The sequence below is a fragment of the Equus quagga genome, chromosome 2 (genome assembly GCF_021613505.1).
Source record: "Equus quagga isolate Etosha38 chromosome 2, UCLA_HA_Equagga_1.0, whole genome shotgun sequence".
NCBI lineage: Eukaryota > Metazoa > Chordata > Mammalia > Perissodactyla > Equidae > Equus > Equus quagga.
Window position 1 is genome coordinate 58,001,110 of NC_060268.1, and position 26,033 is coordinate 58,027,142.

The window sequence follows — 26,033 nt, forward strand, 5'->3', positions numbered from 1 at the left end:
TGCTGTAGTAGAAAAGGTCATTTGCCAGTTTCAGAAAGCGACTGAGTGCCTAGGAGCTAGATGAAACCAAGGAATGTCAACAACTACAGTATTCTGCTAGTGTACCTTCCCCTGAAAAGTATTCTAGACAATACTGTGTACACAGGGGTTATGATTAGGCATAATCAGCACAGGAGCTAGTTACACTGAGCAAACCAGTAAAAGAGAGAGGCAGGTAAGCCCTTCACTCTTTAAAGATCACTCATGCACACATATCTATCTAAAAGGCAATCAGGAACGTCCATGGGCAGAAGAGTCATTCAGCAAAATCAATCTCTATGCATTACTTGAAAGGCAAAGGTCCACATGGAGTGTGTAAATCCCCAAAGGCAGGAGCAGGAATCTCAAGTAGTGGAAATTCCTTGGGGGATCGCTTTAAAATCTTCAGTTGTGATTGCACTACCTGCGTGGAAATGCTTGGTTTACTATCCAGTAGGAGAATGTGGAAACAAGAAAGCAGCAATCCAGCACAGCATAAATCAAAGGCAAAACTAACAAAAAATACTTAAGGGAAAACACAGAAGCGTGGTGTACAAAGTCAAAACTACCACCTGTGCCTATGGCAGGGGAAACAAATCTCTCCCATCAGTCATTTGGCAGGGATGAATGGACAGACAGTAAGGAGAACGACAAGAGGGCAGGAAAACAGTCTGAAAACACCTCAGATGCCACCCATCTATTGGCTTAAAAATTACTTCAAATTCTTATAGGAGATAAAGCTACTGTTCCGAAGCAAAAGGCAGGAAAACATCTTTCTCTTGCTGTAGCAAACAAGTCACCAATCCTATTCTTTAAGGTATTTTGAAAAATTAATTTTGATGACATTTACAAAGAACTTTATCCATTTCACTTTACAGCTCCCCAAAGACTTTAAAAGTTGCCACCTATACAGATCTTTTCGGCCTCCCATGTTAGTCTTCTAGGCCTCATTATATAATTATTGTCTTCAACTATAATTAACAAGACTAGAGACTGAATAGTACCAAAAGGTTAGCAATGGATACACTAGATTACCAAGACAAAAAGAATTTTTTTTTAATGTAGTAGGGCTAAGATGGAGGAAGAAAGAATGGGGCAGGAAGAACGATAAAGGGAGCATGTTAAAAAAATTGAGGGAGTATATTAGACCTTAGATGTGAAATGAAAAAAAGCTGGCAGAGTTATTGACATGTATACTTTAACAAAATTAAAAACTTCCATTAAACTCATGAAATAGAACCTATTTTCCTATGCCACACAGGGATTATTCTTGCAACCTTGTCACATGTGCAAACAGTGACTTCCTGTATTCCACAAACTTGATCAAATATCAGGGATGTTTGAAAATCGCTGGTAACAACTTGGAAAAGATTATTCCCAAGTTCAATATTATGTAGGCCCAGAGAGCCAGGAGTATCAATTCTGTGAAGCTCTGAGAAAAATCACAGGACCTATCCAAGAGGTTTGGAACTCTCTCCTCAAACCCTGCCCTATTCTTATTCAAAATGGTATAAGACACCTCCCCTAGGGAAGGACGACTTATCTAAGATAGGGTTACTCTAGAATCACCTTCCTACGAGGAGGTGCTTCATGACACAGGGTATCTGCTGAAATAAAAAATATTGAAGAATGCACACAGACAGAAGAAAACTTTTAATTTGGAATTAAAAGCAGAGGTGAGAGCAGCAATTAGGTGACAAGATGGGAGACGCTAAGAAAAGGACTGTATTTCAGTTTTGCACTTGTTTGTTTCAATGTCCCCCTTGGAGTTAAGGTCCTAGAAATAAGGAGGGAAAGCCCCATTCTGCATTAAGCTCTATGCGGGAGAGTGGCAGGGCCAGTGTGCAATCTTCACACCTGAGCTCCTGCTAGACAGCAGGCAGCAAGTTAGGAAATTACACACAGATCAGAAGGAGGCAAATTATCTCCAAGCAACTCCTCTGCCCCTTCAACCAGCAAAGTCTGAACCTTGCTGAAAATAAAGCAGTACTCTGTGAAAGGAAGGGAATAGAGAATTAATCAGCCCTTTTTTTTTTTTTTAAGGCTACTGGACTTCTAAAAAAAATAATAAAGATTTTATTTTATGAAGATCTCTGACCATCTTGGCTACTTAGCAATCTGGCCTAATTTCTCCTTTGGAAAAGCTAAGCTTATAACAAGCTTCATTCGTAAGCACCACAGCTCTAAGCCACAACATATTTTTCTAAGGCTACATATTCCTTAAATCTAATCCCTTGGAGTTGGAGCCTGGATACAAACAAACAAACAAATCTGAACTACTCTCTTATGCGGGGCACATCTTCTTCAGAACTAAATATGATTTGACCCTTTTAAGATTTGTTGTTTATTTCTCGTGTGTTTATAAAGTACTGAATTTAAATATCGTTCTTCTGGAAGGATGAGGGATCAGTTTTACTGATCTCTGATTCATATTTTCCTGCCTAGTCAAACTGGAGAATATGCAAGCAAACACTTCATCTAGTAAAAAAATTACAAAGAAAAAACTCTTTCCCTTAAACATATACTGTGCATATAAAAATGAGTAAGTGGGGCCGGCCCGGTGGCGCAGAGGTTAAGTTCGAACGTTCCGCTTCAGCAGCCCAGCTGGTTCGGATCCCGGGTACGGACATGGCACCACTTGGCAAGCCATGCTGTGGTGGGCATCCCACATATAAAGTAGAGGAAGATGGGCAAGGATGGGAGCTCAGGGCCAGTCTTCTCAGCAAAAAGAGGAGGATTGGCAGCAGATGTTAGCTCAGGGCTAATCTTCCTCAAAAAAAAAAAAAAGTAACATTTTGGGAGTCAATATTATCAGGGGTAGGATACCACGTCCAGTAGAGTTTAATAGTTCTTGATGGCCAATCTGACTCTTTTCAACCTCAAAACAGATCTGTTCTCCTTAACTTTCTAGGCCAAATATCCCTTCTTCATATGCCCACAGAAAACCTACCAAATAAAAGGGGTCAATGGGAGAAAAAGGAAACTATCAAAATTGCCGAACCATGTAGTAAATGTCTGTGTAGCATTTACTTGAGTTAGGACTGTCACAAGCTTAAAGTTCTGAAAGAGCAGGAAGCATGTTGCTGCATGCACATCCTAGTCAACGCAATATTCTATATTTAGTGTGTTGAACAAACACAGAATAAAACCTTTGACAGTACAACCTACTGTCCTCCAATATTAGATCTCTGGATATTGGCAGGACCCACGTCCTGATCGAATTTGATCGGAGACTGCAAGGGAAGCTTTGCCAGGTAGAAATAAACAGAACTATTAAATTTTTCATCCCCTTCCTGATGAATAGTAATGCAGAGTTCTTTAGAGGGGAACCAGAGCCATGGCAAGATTTACTATCTTTGGAACTGGGAAAAGACAAAAACCAAGGGTAAAATGGTAGAAAAGACTAATCCATTGGGATCTTCCTGAATGGACCTAGCTTTTAGGGATATTTATTCTATCCAAACCCATGATTTAATTATCATTTTCTAGCTGGGTAAAATTAACATTCAAAAAGTTGTTCTTGAGCATCTGATACTAAAACAGTTTTAAAAGACAGATCCAATATAGTGAGTTTAAATGCAGTTCTTTGGGAACCATATTTGGGATCTATTACATCTAGGAACCAAACAGTACTCAATTCAATACACTGCCAATCTAGACCGCAAAGCAAATTTCCCCTGAAAATTCTCATTGTGATGGAGAAGAACTAATACAACTGCCTGGACTGACTTTGCAGCAAGAAGCCTGCTGTGTTTCTTTGCACCCTTCCCCTTCAGCAGACAATGCAGCCCCTACTCTGGCTGCCAAACAAGGCAGAATGGTTCTTTGTGGAAAGAGAAAACAAATGGGAAGAAAAGCTTAAAAATTATTTTTCATGGAAAGATAAACAAAAATCTATATTTTAAACAGACATCTGATTTCATCTCAGCTCCTCATTTGACAGATTCATTCATTCATTCATTTATCCAGTGCCTCCTATTCCACATATTGTTTAGGTGCTAAGGGTACAGCAATGAAGAAAATAAAAATTTCAGCCCTTACAAGGCTTACATTTGAGAAAGCTGAGGTCCCCCAAAAGGTTAAATGTCCTATAGCCAAAGTCTCAAGATAAGCTAAAACCAAGTTCTGAGCCCTTCTTCTTTCTCTTCCTGCTCTATGTATGGCACTGAACACAGCTTATTAATCATCAGTCTCACACAACTGATAGGTAGATTTACCCAGAATAAGGAGACTCTTTAGGCACTATCATCAACATCATCTCCATGCCTTGACTTTCAAATATCTCTCTCGTTTTCTTTTGAGAGCTATCTTCTGTGTGCTAGCTACCTTCAGCTGGAATGTACTGCCAGTATTTAAAACTCAAGATGCTTAAATTCAAATTCCAAATAAGTTTCTCCCTCAACTTTCTCATCTGTAGTAATAGTTAACACCTGCTTCCAAATTATCCAGGCTTAAAATCTCAGCAACAGCTTTAACTTATCCTTCTCCCTCAACCCTGGCATATTATGGGGGCTGCCAATTCTGGTACATTATATCTCTGTAACACTTTTCAATTCCATTTCATTTTCACTACTATAACCCATCTAGCCCCTCTTGACCTCTTAAGGGAACTCACTGTCCTCTTATTGGTCTCTATGCTGGCTACCAGGCTGTTACCACCTTCTGTGCCAAAAGATTTCTAAAGGAAAGTTTTGATCATATCACCCCTCTGTTCAAAACCCTTTAGTACCTATTCCTAACTGAAATTAAGTACCAACTCTCCAGCCTAGCATTCCAGGAGTTTCATGAAATGGTTCCAACCTATTTTCCTAGCCTTGTCTCCTTTATTCACACCATATATTCTAGCAAAGTGAAACGAGATACAGTCATGTGACACATAACATTTCAGTCAATGACAAACCACATATATGATGGTGGTCCCTTAAGATTAGTACCATATAGCCTAGGTGTGTAGCAGGCTATACCACCTAAATTTGTGTAAGCAGACTCAATGGTGTTCGCACAATGACGAAATCACCTAACGACGCATTTCTCAGAACGTATCTCTGTTGCTAAGTGACGCATGACTGTAATTTGTTGTTGCTCATATTTTCTTTTTGCCCGGAATGTCTCTTTCATTTCCACTTAAGTCTTCCAAGAGGATTTCAAATACATCTCCTTTCATGAAACTCTTCGTCATGCTTGGACTAGATGAAATGCTTCCTTTTTCCAATCCCTGACGATAACAATTTGCGACTTGGGATGCTTATCTGTTCTGCCTTGTGTTATAGTTATCTGGCTACTTGGCTTATCTGCTTGTCAGTTCTTTGAGGATCAGAACTCCTTACATACTTTTCTTGGCATCTCCAGGACACACTTTCATGCAGCAGGTCCTTAGTTAGATTTACTGAGTCAAAGTTGCTGAAAAAAGGTTAGCCATCCCTAAAGTAAATACCTTTCAATCTCTCTCAAGCAGAGATTTTACTTTCTTCCTTTGCTGACTCAAGACTTGAAAAGAATTAGTCTAAAAAGTCATACTGCTTGCAATACCTAGTCATAAAAGGGATGTATTTGGCTGCAATTTTTTTTAAATAAATAAAAGCGTAACAAAATAATGCAAAAGATGGAACAAAAGCAATGAGACCACAAATTAAGATACAGTATAAAGGCTGAACAGACACTAGAAACCCATTTACCTACAGTGCACAATGGAGAAAGAATTCTACCCAGCAAGGATTCAGAATCCTGCTGGGAAGGAGGACTAAAACTTGCATTAATGTGGGGGAATTTCAATTCCTTAGCGGCCATGGGATACTAAAAGCCCTAAAAGGAAAGAAAAATCAGAGACGTTCAAGATTCAACTCTTCAAAAAGAAGCTTACTACCTTGCAGATGAGGTTTCCTAATTACATATGCTGGTGTAATGACCTTTCACTTAAAAGTACACTGAAATTCACTGTACTTTTACTTAGATACTAAATATGACCTCAGTTTTCACCCTGGCAATCTAGGTTTTCAATCTTCTCTTTTTCCACACTTTTAAAATTCATTAAATAAATAGCAGGACTGATTATGAATTCACTGACACAGAAAAGGCAAGGGAAACTAAAGGAAACATATTTTAGCTTTAAAATATTCTAAAAACATAAAGCAGGCAGATATGTTGATTATAACTTGACTAACTACTTAAATAATTTTTTCTTTCCATACCTTTTCTATTTATATACACTTTTCATTATAAGGTAACCTAACTTCATTATATAATTGTTTGGAAAAATATTACCCACAATACTACCACTTTCAACACTACTACTGTTCATACTTTGGCATTATTTCCTCCCATTGATTTTCTCATTTTCCCTTCCCGTGAGAGGAAATAAGGAGGTATTTCTAACTTTGTATTCTGATTTCTTCACACAAACCATAAACATTTTCAGGTTGCAACAACTTTTCCTAAATATTATTTTAAGTGGCTATATAATATTCCCCCGAATAAATACATTACAATTCACCTTTTTATAACCCAGTTTATTCAATAAAGAATTTGGGTTGGATCCATAACCATTCCCTTATAACTGGATAGGTGGATCATTTCTAAAACTTTGCTACAAATGACACTGTAACAGTTCCACGCATATGACTGAATCTATTCTTGGGTTGTTTCATTATGACTAATCAGTAAGAATAAGAAGTAAGATTATTCTATCAGAGAGGACAGTAACTTTACCAAATTACCTTCTAGAGAATTTGTAATAATTTTCAAAGTCAAGAGCAATGTATGAGAGTGTCAATTTAACTGCGCACTCAACTATACTTTTTAAAAAGGGGGTAGGAGAGCACAATTGCAGAAGTCAACAATATTCTGTTGTCAAGTCAAAAGTCAGTCAAACTATAATTCTTAGCCAACTTCTTTGATTAAAGTATGTAACTATGGACCCAATTAACTTACACCGTTTGCTAAACCCCATCTTTTTGCCTACCTACTCTCTCTTTTATCTATTCTCTATTGCATAGATTTCCTTCCTTTAAACATTTTTTCCTTACCCATCAAGCCACATATTTTGCCAAGAGTATGTACTTATTGGTGATTCTATCTATATTTGTGTAATATACTTTTAAAATACTATTTTTAACCTATGTATTGTCACATGTGCATCTGTGAGATGATAAGTGTTTTTGCATTTTATTGTAAAAATGTCTGTGAATATAGAAAAGTGAGGTCAGGGGTGAGGGGAAGCAAACTAGTTTGACAGATGATAATGATTGTGTGTGTGTCTATCTATGTATCATTCTTTGCTTATTTATCTACTGGGGTCCTCAATTTACTCTTAACAATATATGATATAAAGATAAAAATCGGCATATTTACTTTCCAGTTACCCCTTTCTTTAAATGTTGTCAAATGTTTTGATTTTTTTTTTTTTATGTTTGCCTCCTCTGTCTTAAGGCTGAGAGAAGCCTCTCATCCAGACCACTAGTTTCCCAAACCATGAACAATGAAGGATGAATGACATGGCCTTCTCTGAAGTGGCCTAAAGCAAAGGTCAGTCTTCACAAGGTCCATCTTGGATCTTGTGCCCTAGAATTAACCTGGGTACGGGGACAGAGGTAGGGTGGAGGTGCCAGTTCACACCCACATCAGCTGGAAGTCCAAATTAACCAACCCTCTTAATCAGCAAGGAAAAACCAGTTTGGTGAGAGCTCCAAACTGGACTGCAGATGAGACCCAAAGTGGGCTACGCTGCACATCCTATTGTCCCGCAGGTCCTCTGGGCCTGTGGTAGACTGCCCCTTTCAGCCAACAGACTCTGACAGACCCAGATTCTCTAAAGTGGCTGCTTCATGGAAGGCACCTGGCCACATCTCAGTGCCATTACACAAGCCCTGAAGGATGCTAGAATGCCACACCATACCAGTGAGAAATGGCAAGCCCTTTGTCTTTAACTTTTATATATACACTTAAGCAGAGAAGCTGAAGAATTTAGGTTTTAATATTAGCCACAAAGAAGGAGAATGTCTGACACAATGAAGGTCTAACACATACCTGGTTTCGTAGAGGCTGTTGCTGTGATGGCCGATCCCTGTGTGTGTGGCTTTCTCGAGTTATTGCAGATGCACCAGAATCTACATGAACTGATCCTACTGGAGTAGGCTGGAAAAATGTAACAAAAAGTCACATGGGGAAAACAGGTCCAACTTAATGCCTCTGCAAAGGACAGCATCATTCTAATTCTAATTCTAACAGAATAATAGTAATTATTATTTTCAGCCACCAAGGGCAGTTTCAAGTCTTCTTGTTTTCTCAGTTTGCTGATCTGCAAAAGGGAGGCAATAGTTCACTGAAGAGTAGCTTACCTTTGAAAATTAGAAAAATTCCTGCAGTCATGTCTGTTAGCACGCTCTCAGGCCCTGTGGACCCCCGGCCAGAAGAGCAAATTCAAAAGTTTCCTGTGGTGCTGGGTTCCACTCCTACAGAAGTCTATTTGGCACCATAGCAGCTTATGCAGCAGCCCCAGCTTATAGATCATTCAAATGAAAATTCTTCTTAAAAACTGACTTAAATTCCGATTATCTTAGGACATATTGGTCATAATCTTAAAAACATACGAAGAAGTTACTCCTGCTTCCTAACTCTAGTAAGAACAACCTATGGCATCACCCCAAAAAGGCTGTAAATGTAAAGTCTACAGTCAAAGGAGTGTTTTTTTCCACAGATTTAAGCAGAAAGTCTGGCAAGTTAAAGGGGTGAGGCAGTGCTGGTCTGAAGTGAGGAAGTAAAAAGAGGATACTTACAATAGGCCTCCCAACCCAATCATAGGCATAGTCAAAGGTGTAGCCTTTCCTTTCAAAGAGGTCTGTGAAGAGGGCCCGTAAATACTCATAGTCAGGTTTTTCAAAGAAGTCTAATCGCCTGACATAACGCAGGTAGGTTGCCATCTCCTCTGTTAGGAAAGAGATGAAAGGTCATGCTCATTAGCTGAATGCTTCCCATGGGGAGAAGGTCTGGGCCAAGCAAGGAATATTCATACAGACTATTTGACACTGGTGTTTTCTTTATGGACCAAATGAAAGTGATAAAATCGATCTTGGTCTAAACAACAATAAAAGGAAATGTAAATTTTCTGGAGAACACCCTTATCTAGAGATACCAAGTCATAGTCTCTAACTACTTCAAAGCTCAGTTACATTGGTTGCAGCGTCCTTTTACCATCCTACCTGGAAAGTTTTCACAGAGAGCTTCAACAGGAGTATTCCTTTTGGTGTCACCAATTTTTTGATATCTCTCTTTTAATGTATCAGCCTGTAGAGAGTAAAGAGAGAAAGTTCTTTGGAAAGAGGTGTTAAGTATGGGAGGTCCAATACATTTGGGACACAATGGTTGTTTCAAACTGGCAGGATTTATTATACAGTCTTAATTTTTTTCTCTCTAACACTAATAAATAAGAAATGTAGTAGAGATGATGTATTTAGATATGTACAAAACATCTGTTCTAGAAAGTTTTACTTGCAAATATATTTTGTAATCAGATAAACACCATCAAATGTAATGAAATGAGTGGTAAGGATAAGAAAATAAAAATATCATGTGGCAATATTTTCAAAATTGCAGATTATTAATCACCCATGGCCACAGGGGTTCAAAAGTGATTCAGCCTTCTTCTTAGATCAGCTTTATGATAAGATTAAAAACACTGCGGGGGCTGGCCCCGTGGCCAAGCGGTTAAATTTGCGTGCTCCACTTCGGCGGCCCAGGGTTTGACCGGTTCAGATCCTGGGTGCAGACATGGCACCGCTCATCAGGCCATGCTGAGGTGGCATCCCACATGCCACAACTAGAAGGACCCACAACTAAAATATGCAATTATGTACTGGGGGGATTTGGGGAGAAAAAACAGAAAAAAAAATAAGAAGATTGGCAACAGTTGTTAGCTCAGGTGCCAATCTTTAAAAAAAAGAATAATATTGCTAATCAAAGTGGGGGCAGATAGATAGATGACTCCATAGCATATTTATTGTGAAGTGGAATAGAAAAAAGAACCAAAGGCAGAAAAAAAGGTCTTTCCACAACATGTTTCCAAAGGGAAAAACGTTATCTGTGATACAGGGATGGCAAACAGACAGGTTTGATATATGACAGTGCCTCAAAGCAGCCAAGTCTGGTTTGCTGAGGACTGTAGACAGAGGGCTCCCTGGAGCCTGAACCAACAATGTCGTCTCAAGCGATTCTTGTAAGGCTCTACCTAGCCTGCTACACTCAAATTTAAGCCCAAATGTTCTAAAGTAAGTTGGAGAAATTTTAGATCTACAACTACCACTAAAAAGATTCATGGACAGCGAGCAAGTTTCAAGCAATTAAATAATAAATAAATGCATTCTTTGGCTATATGGTGAGCAAATAGGGTGTGAAACTCTTCGACAGCTGTCAATATCAACGAGAAGATACACATGACTAGGAGAAGACCATGGAGTAGATGTTAGGAGAAGGATTTAAGGGGAAAGAAATAAAATCTACCCAAAGGGAAGGGGAAGATCTCTTAATTTTCAGGACAATGTCCTAGAAAGTACAGCAAAATGAATCCTTATGCCCTTCTGGAGGGAGGGAGGGGGTATAGGAGTACCCAAAGCTACTGATTTTCTTTTCATACTAACACGTTGAAATAAATTACACCTCAAAAATATGTCTCAACTTAACTATCTGATAGGACTTAGAATGGATTAGAAGCTCACCATTTCCTAGTCTAATAGCCAAAGGAAGAGAGTAATTACAATGGTTATAATTATAATTAATAGTTAACTTTGACACAAATGCACCTACCTAAGGAAGGCTATTTATAAGTTTCACGGTGAATGGCTGTTGTCTGCACAGGCATTTATTCAATAAAACACTTAAACAGGGATGTTAAACCTGAATTTTCATTTTAGTTCTGGTGGGCCCTTGGCCTATATAGGATGAACAAATATTTTTCAGTTCCCCTTAGGGGCACACCTAGCCCTGCTGGTCTTCTGGTAAAATGTGTAGCAGCTGCTGTCATCAGTTTGTTCCAGAAATTCCCCAACACACTGGGAACACTCTGCCTGCTACCTGATGGTAGTGGAGGAAGAACATTGACATAGAGAGAAGAGCAGCACTGCCAAGGCTGGGAGGGAATGAGGGAAGAGATTATGGAAAACCCCAAAACAAGGAAGGATTCAGAAGGGGGAGAAGAGCAAAAGCAGAGCTTCCAAAGCCCAGGTGAGCATTTACAATATAGGCTGACGTAAAGAGTTCCTGTTTCTCATCTCTGTAGCCAATATTCCCCTTTGTGCTTCTTACAGACATCAAGTCAGCAACCTCTTCATTAACAACTGAGTATTGAAACAAAGCCCTCCGCTGAGCACTTTCAAGGATACCTTGAGTCCTTGCCAGGGTAGGCTGCCTCGAAGGAAATACATGAACATATGGCCTAGGGCTTCCAAATCATCCCGTCGGCTTTGCTCTAAAAGGGAAGACAGATCACACATTATGTTTGCAGTTATTAAAGCAGAAAGGGCTTCAAACCAAGTAATCCCTTCAGAAACTCTTCTGCTCTGGAAAGGCTCTGCTTACAAATTCTCTGTATATCTAAACCAGGAGAGTATTTTAGATAAAACCAAAAACCAATGTGTACTCTTTTGACTAGATGGGTCATTAGCAAGGAAATACCAAGTGAAAAGAGACAATCCTAAACTAAAACCAAGTCCAAATTACTAAAAAGTGAATAACCACCTCTCACTCAACGCCGTTAGCTTCTTGAAAGTAAGATAATTTAAGTGAAATGTTATGTCCAGTATATGGGCTACAATTACCCTTTGGTTACCATCACAGAAAGTGAGCAGCAGATTACCCAGCTGAAGCTGTTAAAACAGTCCATTCTGGCTAGGCCTGAGAAGATGCAAGCTGCAGAATGCCTATTGCTTTTTATTCATCATAAAAATTAACACAAAGTCTAGTTTGATATAAGTGAATATCAATGCATAATCTCTCAGCTCAATTCCACTTGTCCACGTCCCATAGCCACCTCAAGAAAAATTTAAAATTTATTACTAAGGTGCCCTTACTGGCACATAAAACAGTATCCTTGCATTCTGGGAGCTTACCATGTAAAACAAGTTGCTGGGTTTCCCTTTGTTTCCTTTTAATTGGGAAGATTAAGATGCTAAAGAACTGAAGAATACTTAATAAAAAAAGCATAACCTCATCTCAGAAAACATCCTCTACATTCTTCGGTTGTCAGGCTAACAATAAGTAGTACACTCCTCCATTTCTAATTTGCCAATTATGGGTCATCTCAGACATTTTAAGTGTTTATTTTTCAGAATCAAGTCTGGGGCTTTATCAAAAGAAATTATGGAAGCAATACCAAGGGGTCACCTTAAACTTGATTGTATTTTCCTTGTGCAGAAAATAAAAGCTAAGAGAGTCAGGGAGGCAGGGAAAGCTACTCAGCTAATTCAAAATAGAAAAGCACAACATGTTTAACTGCTGCATCCAATTATGGGAAATTTGCATGAAGAAGAGTGAATAGTACTCTGCAGAGTAAATGAAGACACAAAAGGCAGCTTTCTAAATTTGCAGTTTGAAGGAGGTTTCTGGACAGGTGGTCACTAACAGAAAGGGGAGGCACTCTGACAAGAGAGGTAAATAACATAAAATTGAGTTGATGCACAACAACTGAATAATCTTAAAAAGAATGAAATAAACAGCAAGACCATCAGAAGCTTTTGTCTATATGGCTTGCCCGAAGTTTACAATAAATTTTATATATTATTGAAAACAAAAGCCATTTGATAAAAACAGAGTTTGTTAACAACCTAAAGATACACAAATGAAAAAAGAAAAAACACACAGGGTGATTTGAGGCTTCCTATAAAGCAGGGCAGATAAAGAAAGCACACCTTGCATTTCTCACACTACTATCACACCTACTCATCATCTTTCCATTTTTAAATCCACTTCCTGTAACAAGAGGCCCCTTGGTAATAAAAAATTCACTGGACAAACAGTTGCACTTTAGTTAGTTGAGCACTAGAGGGCAAACTCTCCACATTTTCAATATTGATCAGAACTACAGTGAAAAGCCCAACTTCGCTTTACAGCAAAGGCCATTATAAAATGAGATTTTTTAAAAAATCAAAAAACAATAAACAAATCACACATTTAAACCAACTGGAATAAGTAATAAAGTAACTTTCCAAATACTGAAAACCATAAAAAATAGCTGTGGTACATGGGATAATAGGAAAAACAATAGTTTCTTGGGCCATCTTTTCCATTAATTTAATCCATGAAATTAAGCGTAAACAAATCACCTATACTTTAGGCCTCAGTTTCCTCATCTGAAAATAAAGTGGTTGATTTAAATAATCTGAAAAGTCATTTTCCAGCTCTAAAATTCTTAAACAATCCATGGTAATTTAAGCCATTAGGGCCTTTCAAGAAAAAAATCAGAGTGAAAACCAGAGCCATGTTTTATTTCCATATTTCTTTGAACACTCCACATTTGCTCAATTCAGTATTTCTACACGCCCTTTTTTTCATGCAGCATATTTCCATTTCCAAAGAAGAAAGGTTTTGATACCAGTGAGACCAGAAGGACACAAAATTCTTCCACACCATAAAAGCTTGCTTTCAACCAATCGGAAAGATGTGCCTGATTTATACGCGTCCAATCCCTGATTTTAGGTCAAATATATTTTGTTGAAGGAAAGGGGCCAGGTGCCTAGTATATTCACCCTAACTCAACCAGTAAAGAATATAAAATGGGCTGTATTAATCAGGGCTTCATCAGGGGGAAGGTGGCCAATCTGATGTGGTAATGTCAGGTTTAGGAAGCTTCTTCCCTTGTTCTCGTCCTCACTAAATTAATAGGTAATTCTCTCCCAGTCATTTGAAGATACACTTCCCTTTTTCTTCATTACAACATAAAGGATGCTATATACATTCAAAAACCAATGGGATTAGAATTTCTATAAAAACCTCTGTTTTGAGACCCTGGCTGGAGTTTAAAGGGCATGTGACACCCATCTATATTTATTCTCTGTAATGTGGAGAGGACAAAATACGGTTGGATCTGACTTAAAAAACTTAGGAACCCAGGAAGTCCAACTTTGGAGATAAACTCAAAGTTCCAGCAGGAAAGGCTAAACCAGGAGACGAGAGAACCCAGTCTGGTGACAGCAGATGCTTAAAATGTATTTTGTAGAATAAATGAATGGTAACTACCATTACAGAGTCTATACTATTACCAGGCACTATGCTAAATACCTTTCATGCATTTTCTCACAGAACCCTATGACATAAGGTACTATTATCACACGCATGTCATAGATGAGATAACTGAGGCTAGGGAGGATGGTCATTGAATCAAAATCACATAGCTTGAAGTGAAAGAACTAGGATTAGCATGCCTTTTTCTTAACCATTACACTATACTTTATGCAAACGTAACACGGATACCAATCTGGTCTATTCTTGCCTTTCCTGACAAGAATAATAAAATCAGAACACGAACTGCTGAGCCCAGGAAGGAGGCATTAGAGCCTGCTAGTGCTTCTAGAGCCGGTCAGTTAAACCAAATAATCATGACTTTACTATTAACGATACAGTCTGTCTCTTTGTAAAAAGGAAGGAAGAAGGGAATAGTGAGTACTATGTAAGAGACCTATGTTACATATATTACCCTTTCAACCCTCAAAACATCCGTGCGAAATATTACTCTCATAATACAGATAAGTTTCCAGGAGATTAACTTGTCCAAAGTGACACCAATAATAAACGGCAGACTACCTTCTAGTCTAATTTTAAAGTATTACATTTAGGTAAGTGCTGATTTCCACGTGGCTACTGAAAAAATTCTGATACCATTGATGATTTCAGCTCAAGTTGTATCACACTACTTTGTAATGTCATTTTTACTCTTCACTAATACTAGAATCCTCACCTGAATAACTGTGCAGTTTCCTCAACTTTGTAGCTATTTACATTAGTCTCTAAAATACTTATTAGTGTACAACAGTTCATTAATATTTAAACACCTCATATAACTAGCTATGTTCAGGAATATGAAACCTGATAATATTCTGTTTAGAGTCTACTCTCTAGGGTGGTGATTTTCAAATATATTTTTTCAATCATCTTGAAACCTTTTCTTCAAATAGAATCTTCCATGAAAGCCCAATATATAAAACAGATAAAAAGGGAAGCTTTTCTGGAGAAGCTGGCAAGGGGCCCAGGGCCCTGACTACTTGGCCTTTCCACTATTGCTTAGGTGTTTCTCGAAAATACTCTCCCCTGGAATAGCTCCTCTAACAAGGAAGGCCTTTTGCCTTGATTAGAACTTTTAGCAAAATTTGTGCAAAATGTTTATCCTGAATAAAATGCAAGGCTCATGGAAAAGCAAATACATTTTCACTGAATAAGACATAGGCTGTTCCTTGAAATAGTCATGGAATTATGCACAGTGAACGGAAGCCTAGTCCATGTTTTAGTGAAGCACTCTTCCCCAAGATAACAGCCTGATGTCCTTTTTAGGACTGTCATATATGGGATCATTCATAATGTAATGTATGTAAATACCAAATTCATAACTAAACTTACTAAAACGCTATCACTTTAATACAATAATTCAAGTACCCACACTGCTGAGAAACTAACCATTTAGAAACACAGTACAAGAATTAAAAACCCTTAAGTTGTCAATAGGATTCTTGGGAAAGTCACTAACTTATCATCTTAATTTCTCAAGTGCAAAAATCACTCACCTTGTGAAGTAATAAGAATCACAAGTTGTAATGCACAATGGGGACAAAAATGTTATTGGAATAAAGAGTTGTTTTAATGACCAGCCCCTTTCATGGAGCAGAAAATAAACAAACCTTTGCCAAGATGCGTGTTGATAGACATATATCTTGCAGTTCCAGTTAAACTTTTATGCTCCCTATAAGGTATATGTTTTTTGGTTTCAGGGTCAATGTATTCCTTGGCCAGTCCAAAGTCTATAATGTGTATAACATGTTCTTTCTTATTGCCTTGTCGGCCAATCAGGAAGTTCTCTGGCTTGACATCTCGGTAAATGAGATTCTTTGAGTGCACATATTCCATTCGAGAAAGCTAAAAGAGAAAAACCAACGATGGAAATACTCTTTAAAGAAGTTTATTGGAAAAATACGTCAAAACATTTTCTTTAATCAGCCCAAGGTTTTAATTACTGAAATGAAAATAAAACTCATTTCTTCTTCACCACCCAGAGTCACTTTACTCTTATAAAAGTCACTTTAGTTTTATAAGCCAGAAAATATTTTCTGATATAAATATATACATAACAAATACCAAGGTAAAAGAAAGTGAGGGGGCCAGCCCTGTGGCCGAGTGGTTAAGTTCGTGCGCTTTGCTTCGACGGCCCAGGGTTTCACCAGTTCGAATCCTGAGTACGGACGTGGCACCACTCATCAAGCCATGCTGAGGCGTTGTTCCACATGCCACAATTAGAAGGACCCACAACTAAAAATACACAACTATCTACTGGGGGGCTTTGGGAGAAAAAAGAAAAATAAAAAAACTCTTAAAAAAAAAAAAGTGGGATAAGTATAATTCAGCCAAAATGATAATATACACATAATGTTATAATTTGCAAGTGATGAATAGAATTAGGTGGGGGTTTTTTTGTTTTGTTTTAAAGATTTTATTTTTCATTTTTCTCTCCAAAGTCCCCTGGTACACAGTTGTATATTTTTAGTTGTGGGTCCTTCTAGTTGTGGCATGTGGGATGCCACCTCAGCATGGCTTGATGAGCGATGCCATGTCCGCACCCAGGATCCAAACGGTGAAACCTTGGGCCGCCGAAGCGGAGCACGCAAACTTAACCATTTGGCCACGGGGCCAGCCCCAGAATTAGGTGTTTTTATGTTACGTCAGAAAGTAAGGATTTGAGAGGCAAGAAGTATTCCCAGACAGGATATCAGAATACGTTGGTGGCTTTTGAAGACAGTTGGCTCTGCCACATTCACCTCCTGCTCACATCTTCCTCTCCTCAGTCAGACAGAAGTCCCTAACCCAGCATTCTTTGCTGTAGAAATAAGGGAAGTTAGGCTCAGAGGAGTTAACACTGGACTGAAATCACAGAGCTAATTAGCAGCAGGGGTAGGAGTGCAGCTTTTATGTCAAAATGAATACAGCCCCACACAACCATAAAATTAGTTCAAATTTCATTACGTTCATTTCCATCTACAAAGCTTTTCTACTTAGTATAGAAAGGGAAGCTCAGACATTTGAATTTTGGACTCAAAAGTCAAGGTCAATTTTCTAACATTCCCAAGTTTTTACTGTAAGTGGGTAAGACCGTCATTCCAGACCAATAAAAATGCATTTGCATTCTTCTCCTGAGGGGCTGACAAACTACTCAAAGGAACTGTCTTGACTGCTCCTTAAACTGGTACTAGTGTATAATTTGGTAGGAGTTGAAAGAGCTGCCTCTTCAGCTGTGTCAGTCTCTGTGACAACTGGAGGCCAGAGAACTAAGGCAGGTTCTTGGTCACACAACTTTAGAATTGATTGTTAGGGCAGTGAGTTACATCTCCAATCTTTTCTTGGATGTGACTGTGAGGCGAGGGGGAGAACATGACAAAACCTTACAGTCATGTGTTTAAAACTTATGAATAAAACGTTGAAGAAATTACCTGCATTTGTACAACTTCACCTAATCACCCTCTTTCTCCCTAATCTAAGTTATATACTTCCACTTCAGTTAAGGGCAAGGGTATTGCTCCAAGGTGCAAATTCTTAAAATAGAGCAAACAGCAGATGCAGTGACTTCTCTGGGTTAACCCTTTCTGCCCCAGCCAGCGTCTTAGAATGCCATCAAGCCTGTGAGTATACATTCAGTAGGTGTCACTAGAGCTGGTAAATCACCTAAAGGGACACGAGGATGTGGCTGGGGGACTCACCTATCCTCTTGCAGAATAGGAATGCCAACTTACCAACTGGATGGCTATCATTAACACAGTCTTCAAAGTAAAAGTTCGGTCACAGAGGTCAAACAAGTCCTCCAAGCTAGGGCCGAGGAGCTCCAGCACCATGGCATTGTATTTCCCACATGGTCCAAAGTAATACACCTGCGGGAGACCTTCACCTGAAAGCAGAGGGGAAATCGGGTGCAGAGTGAGGGACATAAGACCAAAATATGAGATAGCTGCATCAGCATTGAGTAGACATAAAGCAAGCAGAATTTGTGAGATTTCTATTTTCCTTCATAGTCCCCACAAGAGAGCTTAAACTGAGCACAATAGCTTCAAAGGGAACTAATAATGGGTGGAAATGGCTGTCATTGCACAATATTGTCCAAATAAGCTGTTATTTAATACGAGAGTGCCAAAGGCATTTCCACCACTGTATAAAACAGAGAATGGTCCCCAATCCATTACTGAACCAGAGTGCAAACTATTTTCCCCCAAGGATGCCCAAAAGTACACTATCATAAAAGGTTCAAAAGATGGCTCACTCAGCTCAAAGGCCAGGCTAACAGACCTTCCTGCATTAGCTGGTTTCATTTGCACTCCCTATGCTTACTGCCAGAGCTGCGTGGAGCTGTTTGCAACTGTTGCCCCAAGGAGAACTCAGACTGAAGGGGCGAGGTCACAGAGGGTGCAGCCTGGCCCTCTTCTCACAGAGAGGCTCTATAGTTTCCTGTTTTCTATCAGCTAGAGCAAAGTCAACAGACAGGGCTTGGTTACTGATAAGTAATTATGAAAGGAAAAGGAAAAAAACAAAAAGCAAGGCTGGGTTTTCCCCAGATTTGAAATTCATATCTCTAAGAAGCCAAAGTCTAGACTTTCTTACCTAAGTGGCAACTTGTGAATGAATTTCCTCCTTAAAGTGTATTGTAAATATGAGGTACTCAGTACATATGTGTTAAATGGCACCATGTGAACAGTGGATACGAATGAGACTACAGAACATCAAAAAAATCTGGTCTCTTAGAGTAGAAACATTTCTATCTTACACACATTTATGTATACCATGGTCTACAGTTGTATATGCTGCAGATAACTGCTTCCTTCTGCCTATCAGCTTTTTTTTTTTTTTTTTTTGTGAGGAAGATTGGCCCTGAGCTAACATCTGTGCTAATCTTCCTCTATTTGGTATGTGGGATGCTGCCACAGCATAGCTTGATGAGTGGTGTGTAGGTCTGCGCCCGGGATCCAAACCAGTGAACCCCGGGCCACTGACACAAAGCATGCAAACAACCACTATGCCACTGGCCCGGCCCTGCCTAAAAGTTTTTTAGAAAACAAAATTCTCTCAATCTTCCCATTCTCTTTTTATTTGTACAAGGTAGGATACAGGTAGCCATGATTATATCTGTTATGATCTGAATGTTTGTGTGCCTGCAAAATTCATATGCTGAAAACCCAATGTCCAATGTGATGGTTTTAAGAGGTGGGGTCTTTGGGAGGTGCTTAGAGACCCCATAGAGCTCCCTAGCCCCTTCCATCATGTGAGGACACAGCAGGAAGTCAGCAGTCTGCAACCTGGAAGTGGACTCTCACCAGGATCTGACCATGCTGGTACCCTCATCTTGGACTTTCAGCCTCTGGAACTGTGAGAAATAAATTTCTGTGTTTATAAGCCATCCAGTCTGTGGTGTTTTGTTACAGCAGCACAAATGGACTAAAACCATATCTAACACTTAAAACTTTAATCCAATGTGCCCATCCTTCCCTCCAGGACAGGTCTTTTATATCTTGAGTTGGTACAATTCATTGCTATGTGTTTAACTATTTCACATGCTGCATCAGTCCATCTTGTTCCATCTAAATCCTGAACAAGTTGACTGTTTTAATATGTTCATCCCCAGCTCGCATCATCTAATATAGTATATTCTGCTCCTGCTAGCTTCATAAATATCCATCAAATTGTCCTTGTGGTTGCTTTGAGTCTCCCTATCTACAAAAGGAAATAGGATTTAATTTGAAGTGTCTTTTTCCGTTTGTTGTTTTGAAGAACTCATTCTTCAGTTTATTTAAAATACACAAAACCTAACAGCTGTTCCCAATGAGTCCTGCTGAGAAATCCAAAGCAGAATACTATCATTGTACAGATTTATTGCTTTTATTAATCAGACACATGGTAGATTGTAGTTTGGGGATCTTTTAAATTTATATCCTATATAACAGCTTTTGAAGTCACTAAAATTTGATTTCCCTAATGTAAATATATTCTTCAAGATAGATTGTAGTAGATCTGTTGATTACCTGCCCAATATTCATTCTCTCCTCCTTTCTTAATAACAGAACTTCTAATTATTGCGAATAGCAACCTGCCCAGTTATAACTTTCCAGCCTCCCTTGATAATAGGAAAGACCAGTGAGATGGAAGCAGAAATTACTGGATGGGGTGGTTCTAGAAGAGAGCTGACTCAAGTTGGACGTATGCCCCTTTGATGACTGGCTGAAGCTCCAGAGCCATCTAGAACGACCAGACACCTTGAGGATGTAAGATAGTACCAAGAGTGGATGGAACAAAAAAGAGAAGGACCTGAGTCCCCAATGGCTGTGAAGTAACCACACCAATGTTGGACTTCCCTCCCCTCTGTACTTCTTTAATCCAAAAGAAAAATCAATCTCTACCTTGACGGAACTACTTTTATTTTGATTTTTTTCACAGCCAAACTAATCCTAATTAATAAACATATTATTCCTTTAGTTAGTTAAAGTGAAAATCTGGGCACAATATCGTCCTTCTGAAATACAAACTAGATGTCAGGTCTGCTTAGAAATATAATATTGGCATAATATTCTAGACTTGCTGCCAATACTTAAGGATCAGTTTAAATGAGACAAATGATCATCTTGTTCTTAACAATCTTCAGTACCAAATCTAGGCATCTCTCATCTGAAATTCCCATGTTTACAAAGAAGTTACAAAACCATTCTGGGTGATGTATTTCTAACTATGAGTTATATCACTTCTAACTTCTGCCCAGTAACTTGAAAGATGTGAGGAGTTCCTGCTGGCTGCATTATTGCTCCTTTTATGAAATACCCTGAGACCTCACAATATCCTGGCAGGATTTGGGATGCTCAAGACAACTTCTAGATTACTGAGTGGCTTTGATGCTCTCCTCAAAGATGGTCTAGGTCCAAAATGCTAGTGCAGGAAAAGCTTAAGTCAGCAGACTCTTAGATCTATTATTTGGTTCTGCTACCGACTCTGAACATTCCTTCACGTCTCTGCTTTGTCATCTGTAAAGAGAACAAATTTAGAATGGTTCCCTTTTAAATCTAAAATTCTTACTATAGCTGGGATTTCCTTCTAGTTACCCTCTAGGTTTCTCTTTGGAAAGCCATAGAAGCAGTATGAATGAAACTTGCCTCCAAGTTATATAGAATATGTGTGGTACAAACTCAAATGTAAGCTGGTAGCGCTACTCAACTGGAAGTGTGTCTATTAGAAACACCTCTAAGACTTTAAAAAACAGATGGAGTGACTTCATTTCAAACCTACTAAACCAGAATTTCGAGGAGTGGATGTAAGCATAGCTCCATAGGTGATTCTGAAGTGCAACCTCAGCTGGAAAACTGGATATGGAGGGTAGAAATAAAGGGCATTGCTTTGTTTTATGACTAATTACTATGAGGACTCAGAAAACACTGACAGACCAGTCCCTTTCAGAAGCTTTTTCACATCAAAATATTTGGACTTAATACTTTTTGAAGGGAATCATTTTAAGGCTATTTAAAACACTTCTCTGTTTCGACCTTCTTAGTTTTACTGAAAATGTGCTGCTGAGTATAAAAGTCTTTTTGGAAGACGTAGCTGTAGTAGTCGTAATTTATTAGAACTATCTGTATAGAAAAATGCCCACACAGGCTCTATGCTGTGCCTAGTTTCTCACATGAGTGCCCATAAAGTGGCCAGTGCTGGTGGTGAAAGACAGAGACACAGGCCCACTAAGAAAGTCTCTCTCTTTGGTCAACGATTACTGCACAGTAATGATTTATCACCTGGGCTGCATTTAAATGAGAAATCCTGTATATTATATTTCACTCTTCTTTTGCAGAGCCACCTCTAATCCATCGCTTAAGAAATTTAAATACAACATAAGCTATAAATGTGGTAAACAAGGTACTTCCTGCAAGAAATTATGAGGTAATGGGAATGAAGTGCGAGAGGTGGGCAAGGTAGATATGCACCAAATTCTTTGACTGATGGTATTTCAGCAACTGAGGTAGTTCTATAATCTCACATCTGCTCTGGAATTAAAGCACTAAAATGGTCTCCACCCTAAATTGGTCAATTGTATAAAAGCCTGGAAATTAAAGACGTGAATCCTGAATTTTCCTCTTCTGAAGGATTTCCAATAGATTTCATCATATTTCCTTTAGCCACAAGGTTATATATATACTACACATGTTGTCTTGTATATTTTCACAGGGTACTATGAAAATAGCTTTTCCATCCATCAGTAACATAGTCCTATAAATCCTGCTGAACATGTGGCTCACACATACATCATGCTGCACAAAACAGGAAGCGAGGTGTACAACATTACAGCTAATTTTCAGTCTGTCATAAATGTAACTTGGGTTAAATACACCAAATCAAGGATAATGGCTTCTTTATTATCCAAGCTGTTACCTAAAAAGATTCCATAATGCTTTATGCACAGTAAGTACTCTAAGTAGAGATATTTTTAAATGCACATCAGGCTGAGAACTGAAATAAAACCACCTTGAAGCTTTCGGTAATGTGATCACATTATTGCCTAATAATTAGCCTTTCATCCTTTTTGAAAAACTAAATTACCTGGCTGTGAAGCAAATTCCAGTAAGTCCCATTCCTGCATTAATATCTAAATGTAAAAAATAACATCTATATTATTATTTCCATGAGAAACTAAGCACATGTTGGTGATGACTATCTTTTAAAGTCAGGGCTGAAGAAAATCTGTAAGGCCATAACGACCTTGGCAATTCCCTTCTTTTGTTTTGTTTACACAGTTTAATTTTTGTTTTTGGGTGTGGTAGATAGGTCCTGAGCTAACATCTGTTGCCAATCTTCCTCTATTTCGTACGTGGGAAACTGCCACAGCATGGTTTGATGAGTGGTGTATAGGTCTGTGCCCAGGATCCGAACCTGTGAAACCTGTGCCGCCAAAGTGGAGCATGTGAACTTAACCACTATGCCAACGGGCCGGCCCTGGTTTTTTAATTTTTAAAGAAAATAGGATAGTTTTTCTCCAAAATTAAACTGTCCTTGTCCATCAATGGTAGTGGCTTCTAGCACAACTACCGAATGTTCTTTAGTGTTTATGAGAGATTAGGGAATTACCAATACATGGGGAATTATTATCAGGAGTAATAATAGCATTAAACAAGTCCACTTAACAAGAAAGCAGAAAGAATAAGCAGATAAACATGATGATATTACATAGGAAGAAGTGAAAGAGGAAAATGAAAAGCATAGCCTCTAAAATTCAGGAAAAAAAATTAAAAACAATGCATTATTACCAAGATATGAGAAAATATGTTTCTCTTTAAAAAAAGAACGAAATCCCTCTCATTTCTCTGACCGAAAAATGCCTCTCTAAAATATGAACCAGTTCAACATATGAATCTACTCAAAATGCTGGTTTGATAACAAAAACAGCTAGACCCAGAATTAGGAATCAGGATTACTTTGTCCTATAATGAAAAATGCTTTACAATCATCTTGTTCACAGGCCTCTTGGGAACTGGAATACTGCTAGACATATGCTGCTAACACAGGCTCAAATTTTGTATGGTGGGGGAAGAGAAGGTGAGGAAAGGCAACAGCAGAGGAATAACCTCACATTTCTGAGGCACAGAGACTGAGCTTTTGTAGTTTCTCTATTAACGTGCATACAATTACCAAGGCCTTGAGCCTCAAAGCAGGTTCAAGGTTTTATTTATCCAAAGGAGTCAGGAAAGAAAGCCCAAGATGGGAGGACAGATTTCTTCTGCAGTAGATACCATCTAAGATAAAAAACTGTTTAAAAAATGTGTTCTGGGAGCCGGCCCAGTGGCCGAGTGGTTAAGTTCACGCACTCTGCTTTGGCGGCCCAGGGTGTTGCCAGTTCGGATCCTGGGCACGGACATGGCACCGCTCATCAGGCCACGTTGAGGCGGCGTCCCACATGCCACAACTAGAGGGACTCATAACTAAAATATACAACTACGTACTGGGGGGGATTTGGGGAGAAAAAGCAGAAAAAAAAAGTGTTGTGTATTGGGGTGAGGTGGGGATGGGGGATCCTTTCTTTTTTCAAAAAGACTCAAACTCAGCTCAGAACTGGTAAATTTATGGGATAAAAAACCCAGTCTCTGAAAAATTTCTGCTTTCCTTAGTATTACAATTCCTGTGATTAAGTTATAAAGACAGAATATCTATTGAGTTTCAAAGCTAAGAAGAGACACTAAATTGTTCTTAACACACACCTGAACAACCACTAAAAAGTCAAGAAAGTTCTAGCAAGTATTTAGAAGGAATAAGAAAAAAAAATGAGATTACTCAAAGTACAGTGAACCCATTACTGACAATCCTACCCTGCTCCTATTACAATTTCTTTGTCCATGTGTCTGTCTTCCCTCCTAAGGGGAGGCTGTTTGAAGGCAGTGACTACTATATGTTAATTATGTTTGTACATCAGCGCCTAGCCCTAGTCCAAGCATATGGTATAGATAAGGGTAGAATAAGTACTAAGTAAATAAATAAATAAATACAACTCAATGAAATGCCCCTCAAGCTTTCTATTTAGAAGGCACAATGCTTACCTCAAAATGCTAAAATGCAAACATATATGGAGCAAACCAAACTAACCAGATTTTAAATGTGCAGGAAATGCTAACACAATTGATATTTCTGAGTAGTTCTCATTTAAATTTCATAGGAACGATATTTAAAAAAAAATGTTTTGCTGGGCAAGCCACCAGTGTGAGTATTCCAAGTAACTCAAAGTTGTATTATTTCTACATTTTCTTCTGTGTATTTTCTTCCATGACGGTTGCATACGTGGTATCTGCAGTTTTATTTTGCTGTTACTACACGCAGGTGAACTATGCAGAATATCCATTTTAGTTAACAGTACTGAAAGCTACACACAAACAAATGTAAATGTCTTCACTTCTCTCAAAAAAGCACCTGCCCATCCAAATAGGTTAAATGACCAATAAAATTTTAGTCATGTTAAGTCTGATGATATCTTCCTACCCTTTGCTTCTCCCACTACATTTATAGACAAATTCTATATTTTGGTCCTGGCTAACTTGGAATTACACAGCCTTTTCTTTACATAAGTAGCCCTTTTCCATCTCACTTGAATCTCACAGTCATCCTGTGAAGAAAAAAGGTGAAATACTAATAATTCCATTTTACCTGTGAGATAGAAACCCTGAGAGGTGTTATGTGACCTTTCCTAGGTAACGGGGTGCCCAAATAACACAACCAGATCTCTCAACTCCAGATTCACTGCTCTCTTCCTTACACTGAGCTGCCTCCATTCTCTGTCTCTGTTCTTCCCTTTCAGGCGTGTGGTTGCCAAAGTTACTCTGTGTGCTCCCTATCCCACCTTTCCCAAACTACGTGCCTTTCGGTTAACATTTATATTTTTTCCAGCAATTCTCTGTCACTCTTCTAGGATATAAATCCCCTGCCCTGCTGCACAGGCTGCTTAATCTGTTTTACCCACTCCCTTGGTTCCCATTATTTTTATATCAGCTCCATGAACACTATCTTTTCAGCTTTCCTATCATATATCCGTCTCTCTACAGTTCTTGAGCTTTGTCCATTCCACTCTCTGGTCTGGAATAGGGGCCATCTGGGGCATTACTTTTTTAAATTATAAAAGTGATATACACCCATTTTAAACAATCAAACATAACAGCAAACCAAAAGCAATACAGAAATATATGAAGAAAAATTAGTCAAATCCACGACAGATAATACACATACACATAATTAACAATACTTCTCTGCAACTTCATTTTTTTTTTTTTTTTTTT

General features: G+C 38.6%; 1 protein-coding gene across 8 annotated transcripts in view; it reads right to left on the minus strand.

The window, feature by feature from the left end:
• The window catches only part of CSNK1G1 (casein kinase 1 gamma 1), a 186,633-nt gene that overhangs the window by 20,631 nt on the left and 139,969 nt on the right, over positions 1-26,033 (minus strand). For all 8 annotated transcript variants that reach the window (XR_006887481.1, XM_046653440.1, XM_046653435.1 and 5 more), the window contains 6 exons: positions 17,991-18,142; positions 15,891-16,125; positions 11,388-11,473; positions 9,213-9,297; positions 8,790-8,938; positions 8,041-8,148 (listed from right to left, as the gene is read on the minus strand). Coding sequence is in view for 7 of the 8 variants with exons in the window: in XM_046653440.1 (XP_046509396.1) it covers positions 8,041-8,148; positions 8,790-8,938; positions 9,213-9,297; positions 11,388-11,473; positions 15,891-16,125; positions 17,991-18,142 (815 nt within the window). In the remaining variant the exon portion in view is untranslated. The remainder of the gene's footprint in view (positions 1-8,040; positions 8,149-8,789; positions 8,939-9,212; positions 9,298-11,387; positions 11,474-15,890; positions 16,126-17,990; positions 18,143-26,033) is intronic.